This window comes from Hetaerina americana, unplaced genomic scaffold, assembly GCF_022747635.1.
Source record: "Hetaerina americana unplaced genomic scaffold, ioHetAmer1.1.p SCAF_49, whole genome shotgun sequence".
NCBI classification, from domain to species: Eukaryota; Metazoa; Arthropoda; class Insecta; order Odonata; family Calopterygidae; genus Hetaerina; species Hetaerina americana.
In genome coordinates this window covers 1,416,776-1,430,782 of record NW_027287084.1, presented here as the reverse complement: position 1 = coordinate 1,430,782, position 14,007 = coordinate 1,416,776, and the positions used below count along the sequence as shown (strand labels likewise).

General features: G+C 35.8%; 1 protein-coding gene across 7 annotated transcripts in view; it reads right to left on the bottom strand.

The window, feature by feature from the left end:
* Nucleotides 1–1,773: 1,773 nt before the first annotated feature.
* The window catches only part of LOC139693430 (uncharacterized protein CG43867), a 364,846-nt gene continuing 352,612 nt past the window's right edge, over nt 1,774–14,007 (bottom strand). For 6 of the 7 annotated variants that reach the window (XM_071591567.1, XM_071591573.1, XM_071591571.1 and 3 more), the window contains exons 19-23: nt 13,289–13,528; nt 11,626–11,765; nt 5,711–5,840; nt 4,928–5,155; nt 1,774–3,479 (exon numbers count right to left, since the gene is read on the bottom strand). In XM_071591567.1, coding sequence (XP_071447668.1) covers nt 3,135–3,479; nt 4,928–5,155; nt 5,711–5,840; nt 11,626–11,765; nt 13,289–13,528 — 1,083 coding nt within the window. In that variant the 3' untranslated portion in view covers nt 1,774–3,134. The remainder of the gene's footprint in view (nt 3,480–4,927; nt 5,156–5,710; nt 5,841–11,625; nt 11,766–13,288; nt 13,529–14,007) is intronic. The other variant, XM_071591574.1, reaches the window with a different exon arrangement.

The window sequence follows — 14,007 nt, the reverse complement described above, 5'->3', positions numbered from 1 at the left end:
GGAAGCCTCATCGGACCTATTTTATTCCTTCTTTATGTTAAAGACAATGACACCGTAGTCATTAGTAAGTTACGTTTATTTGCCAACGATGCAGTAGTTTACTGTGATATCCGCGATCCTGAGGACAGAGTACCTTTATCAGATGACCTTAATGCTATACAACGCTGGTGTGACACTTGGAAATCAGAATTAAACTTAAAAAAGTGTGTAGTGAAAAATTTTTGGAAAAAGAGTAATTCTTACCCGAAGGCAAAAGGGAACACCGAAATGGAATATTCAGACTCTGTTAAATACCTTGGCTTTACCCTCACTCACGATCTCCTGGATGAAACGCATACGAGGATTATGTGGACAATCTAAAAAAAAGTATGCTTTATAAATGTTATGTCATTGGATGGGCTACATTTAGAATATGCTGATATGGTTCACGTGCAGGGTAGAGGAACTAGATTTGTAAAACTACGTGATGATTAAACTTAGAAGCATATCCAAAATATTAGAGTAGCAAGGCTAGGAGTCAACCATGGAGCCAGGGTTAAATGATAGATTATATCTCTCTTACATAAATTGAAAAAGTGTCTCTTCAGCAATGATGTTGAAAATTTACTGGTATCAATACTTCCTTTGTTCTTTGGTAGGAGAGATCATGTTAGTAAAATTAGAGAGATTAAGGGTAGAACAGATAGATTTAAGATGTCATTTTATCCACGAACGATAGGGGATTATAATGACATTGACGTTCTGGTAAAATTATTCTGGTGTGTATTTACCCCCTGCCACACGCCTTAGTGATGGCTTTCCAGTATTAAATAACCAGATGACAATCATTGTAATTTATCAGGAAGTGGTATTTTTTTCTGGGAGTTAGGGGGAAATGTTAATAACTCTACTGGTGTTAAAATAAGTTAAAGATCATTTAAATAAGAGAAAATGAAGAATTTTAGCAACAGAAGTAGATTAAAGGATACTTATTTGCAGATGATAGTTCAAAAAAGCAATGTCTGACAATTAAAAATTACATGTTTTGGTTTAGCAAACAGCCATTGTTGTGGAGCCCGAGACCTTTGAGATTGTATTTCATCTTGCATTATTTGGGTCATTCTATTCCTTGTGAAGTGCCATTTTTTCCATTGCATCTTAGGGTGAGAATTATATGGTAAATGCATTTTTAATAAAAAGGGAGAAAATAATTCAACTGCCATCATGTTTGTACATTGCTCATTGTTATTCAGTAGCACTAAGCATACACATATTTGGGTAAGAATGTGCATTAATGCTATTAAAAATAATTGTAATGCAAATTGTAACAGGGCATAAGAATAACTTGCAACTCAGAAAACACAAGGTGTGAAAAATTCATTGGTAAGATAATGGACTGCATGCTAAACCTTCCTTTTATTTATTTAATTTCCCACTTTTATTTTCTCCCCTTTTAATATATGGTATTTTACTTTTTATTAAAATTGAATTATTTATATGTCTATTACTCTTCTTTAAGGTTCTGAAAATTTCCTGATCATCCAGGATGAAAGTGCCTGTCAGGGACTACCTATTTCTCCAAAAGGAAGGATTCCATGGGCATCATACCTCACCATGGAAAACAGGTAACACTTAATAAATATTTTTCAAGCAAAAAATATTTTTTAATTAATCAAAAAGATATTTAAACTGATTTTTGAAATATTAAACCATCGATATTATTTCGGAGCAGAGGTTAAAGCATTCCAGATAAGTTTCTCACTTTAATGTAAACCCAGTCAAGTCTTTGAGAGAGAGTTGGTCGTAGGTTGAATTCCATGTCCACCTATGATGGTGACTCAGAAGTGTCATATGCCATAAAGAAAAAACGAATAATAAGTGAAATAAATTTATCATATCTGCTTATTTACATATCTGTTAATTTTCATTTCTTGTACACAATTTCATAATAGATGTGATGTTATGTCTTCCTGCTTTCTGACTAGTGAACCATTCCATTGTATTTAGAAGGTTTAGACTAGAGAAAAAACTAGTACCATTTTTAGAACATGATGGTCATTGAGGTATGATTAGCAGGTGATGTTTAAATTATAAAGTAGTTTCCTCTTTTAAACTTCAACTTAAACCAATGTCAGAATGAAATTACTTAATTCTTTTCCATTATTTTCTGAATGATTGTCTCACATTTTTAACACAACACAAAGATTTACATGGAGCACGTATTCATACTAAGTTTCTTTTTGTGATAATATTGAGTATAAAATTTTTACAAAACATAAATATAAGCAAGGTAAATTTTTTACTCTTTCTTTAGCACCACTGTTGAAATGAGTCATCCATATTTATATAGCAGCTTTGAGTCAACAGAATTAATATGAAATGAATTGATTTGAGCATTGGCATGTAAGCTAAAATATTGAGAAGACCCGATGTACGAAACATTATTAGCAATGCATGGAACATGTTGGGCCACCAAGTTTATATAGCGTAAATTAAAAATTACTGACCTTTATTTGGAATGATATCCTGAGTAAACAACTTAACCACCCAATAGTTATTGGGCTTGGAATCTATTCCAAATGAAATCACTTGCCTGTGAAAAATATTTCACTTAGCAGGCAAATAGTCAACCACATTTTTTATAATCGTCAACTGAAATAAGATATATTTTTATACATGGTCTTCTTTTTAATCTCATTTTCAGACACTCGCACACAAGCTCCTGGATAAAAATAACATTTCTTCATTTCTTAAATTCATAGGTCATTCACACAAAATTGTCAATTCACTAGGTGCAGATGTAATGATTTCAGCTTTCCCTACTCCATTATTTCATCAAGGGCATCATAATGGTTTCCCAATTTTTTATTGGGAAAATCATAAACTGTAACTACTGGAAGAGGATTCCTGATCATCACCCATTTTCCTTATCTTGCAGAGACATCAATTTCCACCTATTTAAGTTCCCACTATACATTTAGTACCACAGTCAAATCACTTTCAAGGTACCACATTACAATTAACAAATGGCACAAGGTCATTTCAGCTTCTATGACCACTGGGAGTGGCACTGTTTATCACTTTGACACACATGAGTTGACACAGTTGTTGTCAATATCAGAAGATTCAACAATGCTCAACTAGTTTATCACTTATCACGCCACCCCACTATCTAGGTGCGGCACTCTCTTCTTAGAGTCAGTTCTTTGCAAACGACTAGGAGGCGGCTCACCACCCTGATGATCGGGAGTGGATCTCAGAATATCAGGCTCTGCTCCAAGACGATGTGAAACTGGAGCAGAGGCAGTGGTTGTTTGCACTAGGGTGGTGTTAGCTGACCCACCCAAGGTACCTTCTTTAGCATGATGTGCACGTGGTCTATGTATTGATCTGTGTGAACCATTACGAGTGAGGGTTCCAGTTTGAGGTGTGCCTGGAAGGGTTCCAAGATGACCCATTGCATTCATGTAATCAGCGATTAGTAGGGTCAATTCAAGAATCTGTAACCAAAAATATATACATAATTAAGTATAGAAAACAATATCATCATGAAGATGAACCTTTTATTTCGCTAATAATATCTAGGTTTTTGCCATCCATACTACTTGAGCAATCGTATTTCAATTTAAATATCAAGATATTGTAAGAAAATATTGTGAAATTCCTCAACCGATTTAACATTAAACAAAATCGGCTAGCATGGTCATTAAATGGTTAATTTATAATAAAACTAAATAAAACTTAATTTATTAAATAACTGAGATAAATTACTGATGAAGCAAAATATAAGAACTATATTTTCCTGCTTACTGAATCCAAATGATAAGTGATATAAGTGTTGTGATATAAGTGATGATCACTTTAGAAATTATGTCTGTGAATGTCTCTATGAGTAGAGGAAGGGAGGTAAGGGGGGGATGAAAGGAAGGGGAAGGCAGCAAAAGGAGTAGAGGAAGGGAGGTAAGGGGGGGATGAAAGGAAGGGGAAGGCAGCAAAAGGAGTAGAGGAACGGAGGTAAGGGGGGGATGAAAGGAAGGGGAAGGCAGCAAAAGGGATAGAGGAGACTGCAGGGATGGGGAGGGATGGGATGGGATGGGATGGGATGGGGAGGGATGGGATGGGGAGGGGAGGGATGGGGAGACCTTACTCTTTCTTTTCCCTTCTCAGAAAAGGAAAAGAGTCAGGAGAGTGGGAATCTAGGGTGGGGGTAAGAGATGAAGGGGAAAGAGAGGGGTTGGTGGAGCAGGGTGGAAAGAAGGGAGAGATGGATTGAGAGGGAGTTGTGGCAGGGAAGAAATTTACAATAAAGAAGGGTAGGAGGGAGTTGGCAAGGGGAGATGTTAGGAGAGTAATTAGGAGTATCAGGGGGATTGTTAAATTTCATTCTCAGTGTCATATTCCCCAACTTGGAGAGGGAGATGATTAGTTGGGGAATATGACACCTAGAATGAAATTTAACTTTTCCAGTCCCTCTCTCTCCGTGACACTCCTAATTACTCTCCTAACATCCCCCTTGCCAACTCCCTCCTACCCTTCTTTATTGTAAATTTCTTCCCTGCCACAACTCCCTCTCAATCCATCTCTCCCTTCTTTCCACCCTGCTCCACCAGGAGCCCTCCTCCTTCAACCCCTCTCTTTCCCCTTCATCTCTTACCCCCACCTTCTCCCTCTCTGTCCCCACCCTAAATTCCCACTCTCTCTTCAAATACTTTTTTCCTCCCCATTTCTCCTCTACCTCCCTCTCTCCTAAATTGACTCCTTTCCTTTTCTCCTCCTCTATCTATATCCCTCCTTCCCTACATGCCTGCACTTAACCCACTCCCTTTGCTCCGCCCTTAAAATGCCTCATCACCCAACCATCGCCCCCCTGCAATATGTTCATATTTATACCTTTATGTATATCAACAAATTATTATCAAATTGCAGCTTTATCTTTGGAAATCTTTACCTTAGGTTTGGACAAGATGAACAGCAGCCGATGTGAACCTCCTCCATCTGGGTTTACCACAACCAGCATGAAGTCATCCTGGCATCCGCCAAAGGTGACAATGGACGTGTAAGGATGGCGGGATAGAGCATGCATGGAAGACAGTTCTAGCAATGTGACACTGTCTTCTGTGACTGCAAGCCAAACCTCTTGTCCTATTGCTACATCTCCTGCATTGCCACTTTTTAACTAATGAATGAAAACAATGTAAAAAAACATTTCAGAAAAAATAAATTTACAAAAATTATTATAGTTTAATTTTATTTGATAACTACTGGCCATCCAAAGTTCCCGTGATTGGATTACACAGTTAGCCTTGTAGATTTTAACAACTACAATAATTAAATCTTCCTCTCGGGCTCATTTCGTAATGAGGGGCAGCCACCTTATGAAATTATGAAGGATATTTTACTGTTCAAGGAAAGAAAATTAAAGAATAAAAGTTATTGATTTATTTCTAACTATAGTCCTTGGTCTTGATCTTGGTTGTCAATTTTGAAGATAATTAATTCTTATCACACTCATTATCTAATTACTTTATCTGGATTGGCATCAGTATACTTTTACATTAATTTTTTCCATAGAATTTGAGGGATAATGCAAGTATTGGAAGCTAATCAATATGAATTTGAAATCTGACAATCAATCAATCAATGGATCAAGTTATCATAGAGTACTTTTAAATATCTATTAAAAGGCTACTATGCTAAATAAAGCAAAAGAGAATATCTAGTTCCCGGTTACCTTTGCTTGAAACAGTGTTGCTCCAAAAAAAGGCCACTTTCTTGTACAGGTTAAATATATTCTTACACAGTCCAATAAACTTCTTCCTTTTAATGACATCCACTTTTCTGTGAGACTTTCTAGTAACTCTCTGCAAAAGAAAAAAGGTCAATTGAAATCCTAATCAAATATGCTAATTTCATACACAGCCAAAACCTGAAAGTTTAAAACTGTTGAGAATTAGACTTTTTAACCCTCACTCTATAATGATAAAATATCAATAAACAGGCATGGATAAATTACCTTTAGCCACTGAATTCAGATGGGTTAAAGTTATCAAAATCGTGGGTAAATATATGAGTGAGATAGACTAAACAGTTCTGAAACCTGGTCTTGGAGAATAGAGAAATAAGCTAGATAAAAAGAAGCTGGGCAATCGTATGGAGGCAGGAAAAGTGGCTGAAGGGGGTATTGACCGGCAGCAGGATGTTGAAGGCTGTAATTGAGGGGAGAATGTTAGGCAAACGAGAAAAGGGAAGGAACAGGATAGGGATGTTGGACGGGATGAAGGGAGGAAGAAAGTAATCAGAGCTGAAGAGGGACCTGATGTAAAGTAGGATGTTGTGTTTTGCTAGGGGTCACAAATTATGTAATTAGTAATTATGTACATCCAAAAACCTACCTTAACCGGTAGATTACCTAATAATAATAATAATAATAATAATTAGTATGTGATAGGAAATAAACTGTGTGGCCGTATTGATGCTTGAAAATGCATGGAGATTTCTGAACAATAAATAAGCAATGGTTTCAGCCTGTAATCTTATACTGCAATAATTCAAAGCATATGAATAAAGCTTTTATTCCTGCCTTGAAGTTTAATCATAGGAATGATAACTTTTCCTATTAACTTCCAAGTTTTATGGAAAATGTTTTTTAATTCCCGACTCTCCGCTTGCAGCATAACTGTATTTGCACTTTCATGTTCTCTAAACCAGGTGATTTCTGAAAAAATTAAACCAACTATTACTTCTCTGAAATGTAACATCAGAAGGAATATAGTTTCCCTGGATGTCTTTGTAAGTACTTGTAGTCCTTGATTGAATCCTCATTAATCTCACTGACTTTATTTGATTCCGAATATGATTTTTCATCCATAATTTCAATAACTAACTGAACCTTTCGTGTGTTCTTTTATTTTGGCACTATCTTTCACAATCCTGTTTAATGATGATGTAGGAATATCACTAAATTCACAGGCAATAGAAGACTATCCTGTCATGCTTCTTAATCAATGCAATTTTTAAAAATCATTTCAACACTGATCGGGTACTTTTCCTGTCTTGCCATGATTTATCCACATTCCAGGCATATATTAAAGGGATGAAAATGCTGGTTTACAGGAAAATTCACCATAAACCCAAAAACTGTCATTATTTTGGCATAGTGCAAATCGGCACATGAAAGCTTGTAACTGAGAGGGGATACATAGGCCCATCCCATAATTATCTCATTAGCAGATTCAATATATGGCTGGAAATACTCTTTGTATCTCACAAATGAGTAATCCATTTAACACTAAGTAAGCTGAATGTTTAGTCAAAGAGGATAACTGAATCAGTCTCAGTTGGCGACTAGTGCCATCTGGCCATGGCAGCGTAGTCTCCCATCACAGATATATTTATATATGCTATCTATCATACGCTACCAAATAATTTTCAGTGTAGACAATTCATAGAATTATTAATAAATTACATGGAATGGGAGTTTTCAATTATGGTCAAAGTAAAATGAGGTTACATGAGGCATCACGCGTACCTCTCCCCTTCCTAAACCCAAACTGATCATCCCCTAAGTAATCATTTGCCCAACTCTCTATCTTTTTGTTTATGATCCTGAGAACAACTTTAGCTGCATGGGATATCAAACTTATCATCCTGTAGTCCTCACATGACGTGGCCTTTACCTTTTTTGGAATAGGAACTAAAACTGATCTCACAAAGTCTTCCCGCCAGATTCCTTCCTCATAAATACTACGGATCAGCCCATATAGCCTCTTCCTCCCACATTTTCCTAAGCATTTTAAAAGTTCCGTGGGAATGTTATCCACCCCCACGGCCTTATTTAGTTTCATCTCCCTTAATGCCCTTTCTATCTCATTGTCTAGTATGCCTGGACCTAAGCTATCTTCCTCTACGTCATGTTCCTTTTCAATGTCTAACTTTGTTGGTCTAAGCTCTTTACTATACAGTTCTTCTATATATTCCTTCCATCTCTCTTGGATCTTTCCTGCATCAACTATTACCTTACCCACCTTATCTCTAACTGTTAGCATAGATCTCCCTTTCTTACTTCCCAATAAAGATTTAACTTTGCTGTACAGCGCACCGATTTCACCCTTCCTCTGCAGACTGTCCATATCCTCGCACTGCATCTTCGACCATGCTTCTTTTGCTTTATTTGTTGCCCGCCTCAATTTATTGTTCAATTCTTTGTACTTCATTTTGCCTAATTCTGTATTTATATTCTTCCATTTTTGCCGCTCATCCATCTTTGTAATCATCTCATCCGTGATCCATGGTTTCCTAGTCCTTTTAGCGTTAACAGTTCCAATAGTGTCTTTTGCGGCTTTAGACAACCCTTTCTTGATCATTTCCCCATTTTTCTTCGATAGTACTAAGCCCTTTACCATCCTCCATGATTTTCTCTACCGCCTGTTTGTATTCCTTCCTTTTCAAACCATTTAATGCTTCTACATTCCATTTTCTAACTCGCCGCCCCTGCCTTATCTTTTTGAAACGTACGCTACATTTCATAACAACTAAATTGTGGTCTGAGTCTGCATCCACTCCCGGGAAGCTGTGGGAATTTATCACACTGTTCCTAAACCTGTGTCTAACCAGGATATAATCTAGCTGATATCTTCCTGAGTCACCTGGCATTTTCCATGTATACCTGCGTCTTTTGTGGTGTCTAAACCAAGTGTTGGTGATGACTAACCCCTGTCTCCTGCAGAATTCAATTGCTTTCTCCCCGCGGTCATTCCTCGTGCCTAAACTGTAGTCCCCCACCTCATCACCATCTCTTCCTTCGCCTACCGTCACATTCCAATCCCCCATCACTATCAAATGTTTCCCAGCAGGAACACACGCGATTATGTCCTCTAACTGATCGTATATCCTATCGACCTGTTCTTCCTTATGGTTGCTCGGTGGCATGCATACCTGAATAATAACCAAGTTCGTCGATTATCAGATACTAAGGATTAAGTTTAATTAAAATTAATTTTTGAATATAAATGCATTCTAATTGTGTTTTTCCTTATGTGAAACAGTATTGAACAGAAAACACATATTTCTTTTATTACATAACTTTTCAGGTATCCCATAAACTATGATGAATTAATTCAAACAAAAATATTTTTTCCTTCAAAATATGGCTTCATTGATCCAACCACTGGATGAGGGAGTATTTGCTAATTTCAAGGAGTACTCTTTTCATTTAATTTTTGTACAGACCTTATTGATGTAGGAGAATGTAAATGAATTGACTAGATTTGAACTTGGGAAAAAATTACAGTATTTACAATGAAATCATTTAGATTACCAAGGCTTAGAAAGAGGCTACAAACTCAAAACTGTAAAAATGAAGCTTGGAAAATTTGCTCCCAATTTATGCAAAGCTTCAATGGTTTTGAGACTAGTAAATCAAACAAAAAGGAGACAAAATTGTGAAAATGCGAACAGTTAGAATTGTAAGTCAACTACAGTGATGTGGAATAGTTAATTAAATCTCATGACTTTGAGCTATCAAATGAGAACCTGATGGACTTGAAAGCAATGAAGGTAATAGAGAAAACTGCAACAGGGGTCAGATGAAACAGTTGATGAAGATCTGTGACAGTCTTAAAACTCCTCAGTTGTGAACTTTCCAACCAATGACTCCTATTACATTTCCAAATTCAAACAGCAGTCAAATTACTTTCAGTGTGCTAAAGTTCTCAGATTTACCTATGTGGCATTTTTGCTTTTATTAGGCATAATTAGAACCATGCACATATTCAGGAAACAAAATATACTCCCATTCAAATCACAAAATCACTATCTATGATCTACCTAACTACCACAACCTTACAAGAATATTACTGCCAATCATTGCTAATTGCAGCTTTTGAGCCAGAACAAACTTGTTTTCTCATTTAGTAACATGATTTCAATTAAGCATCCTATCTACAGCACATAAGTCTATTGTTAATCCTAATTAATTAAAATTTGAGATGACAGCAGCAGCTACTGACTACTTCTGACAGCTTCTCTCCTCATTCTAAGTTAAAATAGAGTTACAAATAAAGCACTGCAAAAGACAACTCAATTTAAGGGCCAGCTGCAGTGGAACATCACAAATTACACCAATGTGAGGCTTCACATTGTGTGTTTCTATCACAATTTTGAATTTAATATTTTTTTCCAAACAGTCAGTGAAGATTCTCAAACATTTTATGTGAAGCTATTATATATATATATATATATATATATATATATATATATATATATATATATATATATATATAACACTTTTTGAAAGACTCACGGACGTGAATAATAATGTATAACACTTAGCACTAGTGGACACAGACAAAAACACAGAAACACACAAAAAAAGAGACTCACTATTTTTCGAATTTTCGGTGGTCGTTGCCACCTTTATCAAGGAGGAGAGGGACAGAACTGAAGGGAATACGAGGGCTGGAGCGATGGATGGAAGGGGAAGGTGGGGAGGGAATTCCGAAGGGACGGGTTTGGAGGGGCAGCGTTAGAAGGGTGGGGAAAATGTAGAAGGTGATGGGGGTGGAAGGGGGATGAAAATATAATTAGACCTTCTACATTTTCCCCACCCTTCTAACGCTGCCCCTCCAAACCCGTCCCTTCGGAATTCCCTCCCCACCTTCCCCTTCCATCCATCGCTCCAGCCCTCGTATTCCCTTCAGTTCTGTCCCTCTCCTCCTTGATAAAGGTGGCAACGACCACCGAAAATTCGAAAAATAGTGAGTCTCTTTTTTTGTGTGTTTCTGTGTTTTTGTCTGTGTCCACTAGTGCTAAGTGTTATACATTATATATATATATATATATATATATATATATATTGTTAATCCTACAAAAACAATATATATATATATATTGTTAATCCTACAAAAACAATATATATATATATATATATATATATATATATATATATATATATATATATATATATATATATATATATATATATATGGTTTTCATAAAAAGTATTGGGAAAAGTTTCAGAAAAATAGACTTATTTCAGTTATTGCTACGATAACTCAAAATTCTTCAAATAACATCCCTCGAGAATCAACACACTTTTGCGAGCCATTTTTCCACTACTCAAATGCTCCCTGGTTGGTGGATTCTGGAAGGTCCTTACAGATATGCGTGCAAACTTCTTCGATGGCAATTAGGGTCGCATGGTGGTGCCCACTGAGCAAGGATTTCACTTTTGGGAATTGGAAATAGTCTACTAGTGCCTAGTCGGGACTGTAAGGGAGTTGGGGAATCAACGCAATGCCTTTGCAGAAGGTCTTCGCAAGCAGACACTCAACTCTGCTCTTGGTTGTCCATCAAGACCTTCAGGACAAATTTAGCGCAGATCTTTCATAATGCCATATTTTCAGTGATAATGGTATGTGCTATCATCTTATCAATACCAATACAATCTGTGATTATGCTCACACTTAATCGATGGTCTGAATTCAGCATTTCAGGTGCATGCCAGGAAAAAATTGTCGCTGATACTTTTTATACAAACCTTATGTGTGCTGGGAATTCAGTTATTTAGTCATGTTGACTTTAATTACGCTTTCAAATATTTCTTTTTAAAATTATTATAACCACATTTTGCAAAAAAGCATATCTTACCTCTGCTCTTCAGATGTAATTCCTTCTCGATATCTATTTGGGTAAAATTTGTCTAGAACTTGCTGTGCCTGATGATGTGGATTGCCTGAAGTACCACCACTTCCCCTGCATCTATCAGCATTGTATTCTCCAAAATCAATCTAAAAAAGATGATGGCAGGACAATGAGGCTACAACAAGCTAGGAAAATTATAACCTGTTCAGTGAATTCAGCATACACATTAGTTTATTTTTCTCAATAAGGATTGCATTTATAAGTAGAAGATGAACATAATTTTGGCAATTGAATAAATGAACAAGGCTATTAACCCGAGGGATGGTTTGATAGGTGATGGTAGAGTTCACCCAATACTAAAGCCCAATGGTGTATGAAATTTGGACATCAGGGTAGGGGGGGGGGCAGATTCTATGGTTAATCAGGAATTTCTGATATCCAAAAAATCACACAGCTTGGGTGAGGCTGAGGGTACCCAGAGAGGCATACACAACTATTTCCTAGGGCTTTAAATGTGCCTTCTTTTGATTTTTACTTCAGAATTCAACACAATAAAACATCAAGGATACATAAACAAATGGTCTTCATCTACTACAGTAAGACTCAGAAAAAAGGCTGGGTATTTGAAATCTTGAATAATTTAATTTAATTTTTTTAAATGCATTTATAGTGTTGGTTATCTTTCCACCAAATCCCAATCACAAAAATAAGATTTAAACAAACATTTAGGTCTTCAAATTGGCTTTGTTAATAAAGATAATAAATAGTTTGCATTGATGTAGATTTTATGCAATAATTTTACAATCGAATGGGATTGACAAAAAAGCTGACAAAACCAAAACTTAAAGAGACCACGAAGCAGGAGTCCATGAATCAATCCAATCAATTTTAAATTGATTGTTTATCTAGAAGCAATTTTACCATTAACAGTAAAAATTATATAATTCAATTAGTAATTTTGATTACATAATGAAATATTAATAGAGAGAGATTTTGAAATTTTTAACTCAGTTTTGAAAGGATGGAAGCGCTTTTTACTTTTCACAGGCACAGAAAGATTATGAATCCAACTCTATATAAAAGAATAGTAGTATCCAGACTTTTTTCATTACATCATATATATGATAAGTCCAGCTGCCTGACCAAGTTCCATGGAACTTGTTTCTAGCATATATGCATAATATGAGAGGTATTTCACTAGACATTAAAGGTACTAAAGCTACTGTTCAACTCTTAATTAGGGAACTTGTAGTCCTTACTGTGAACTCCTTTTTTCTGCTTTTATTTCTAAGAAAAAAATTTACACAAACATTTTTTCCCGAGTTTTTCATTTTGTTGGATGCAGAATTTTCATGTATTATAAGAGATAAGAACTGGTACCTGACTGTATAAATATCAGAATTTTCCAAAGTACAACCAGAATTTATCACTTAAATTATAATAAGCAAATAAGATCAATTTCATGAATTGGATTTGCAAAAATTTATTCATATTTCTATGCTGCATCTCTTACACAGATTTCTCATGCAGACATTTCAATTAAATTTTGAGAGTATAAATAAAACTGAAATTTACATCAGTAAGATTCTAGTATTAGCTATTTTTTTGGTAGCATTGTCTGCAATTGATAACTAACATGAATTAATAGAACAACTATGGGAATACTTACTTGTGCCATAAGGGATGTTAATTCCATAGCCAATTCTCTATTCAAAGGAAAGCGCCCCTGCACAACTTGTTGATTTACTTGGTAACAAAGAAGCAGTTTTTCTTTATCTGTTTCCATTTTGGCCCCATTCCTCCAATACAATCGATTTTTAAAGGTTAGCTGAATCACACGAGTGTTTTCAAACTTTCCAGAGCCCTTTTCTCGAAGAGCTGTCTCCCATTTGGATATTACATCACAAAGCTGCAAAGAAGAGTTTAATCAGGAACAATCAAACATAATGCACAACGCTTAGATGAGCTGTGCTCAAATTAAGTAATGAAACAAATTAACATTTAACTTAAAGCTATTTAAACAATGAATTTCAGTTGAATCACAGAAATAAGATAGGTACATAAAGTTTTCCTCCAGTACCCTCCGGTCAGCAGTCCAACACTCTACCCACTGGACTACCGCGACCCACAAGGAGGGATTATGAAATTGTAAAAATTTTTATTTAAAAAAAATGATTTTGATAACTTTTTCAAACTTTGTAATCTTATCTCCATCTACTATGACTACACGGGAGCAGTATTCCTCAACAATAGAGAGTCAAATCATCTAGGATGACAGAGGCTCTTTAGCTGAGACTATTTCTGTTATTACCTTGATAATATTTTAAGGAGCATCTTGTTGATAATATATTTCACAGTTATCATGAAAACCTAATAAATGTATTTTAA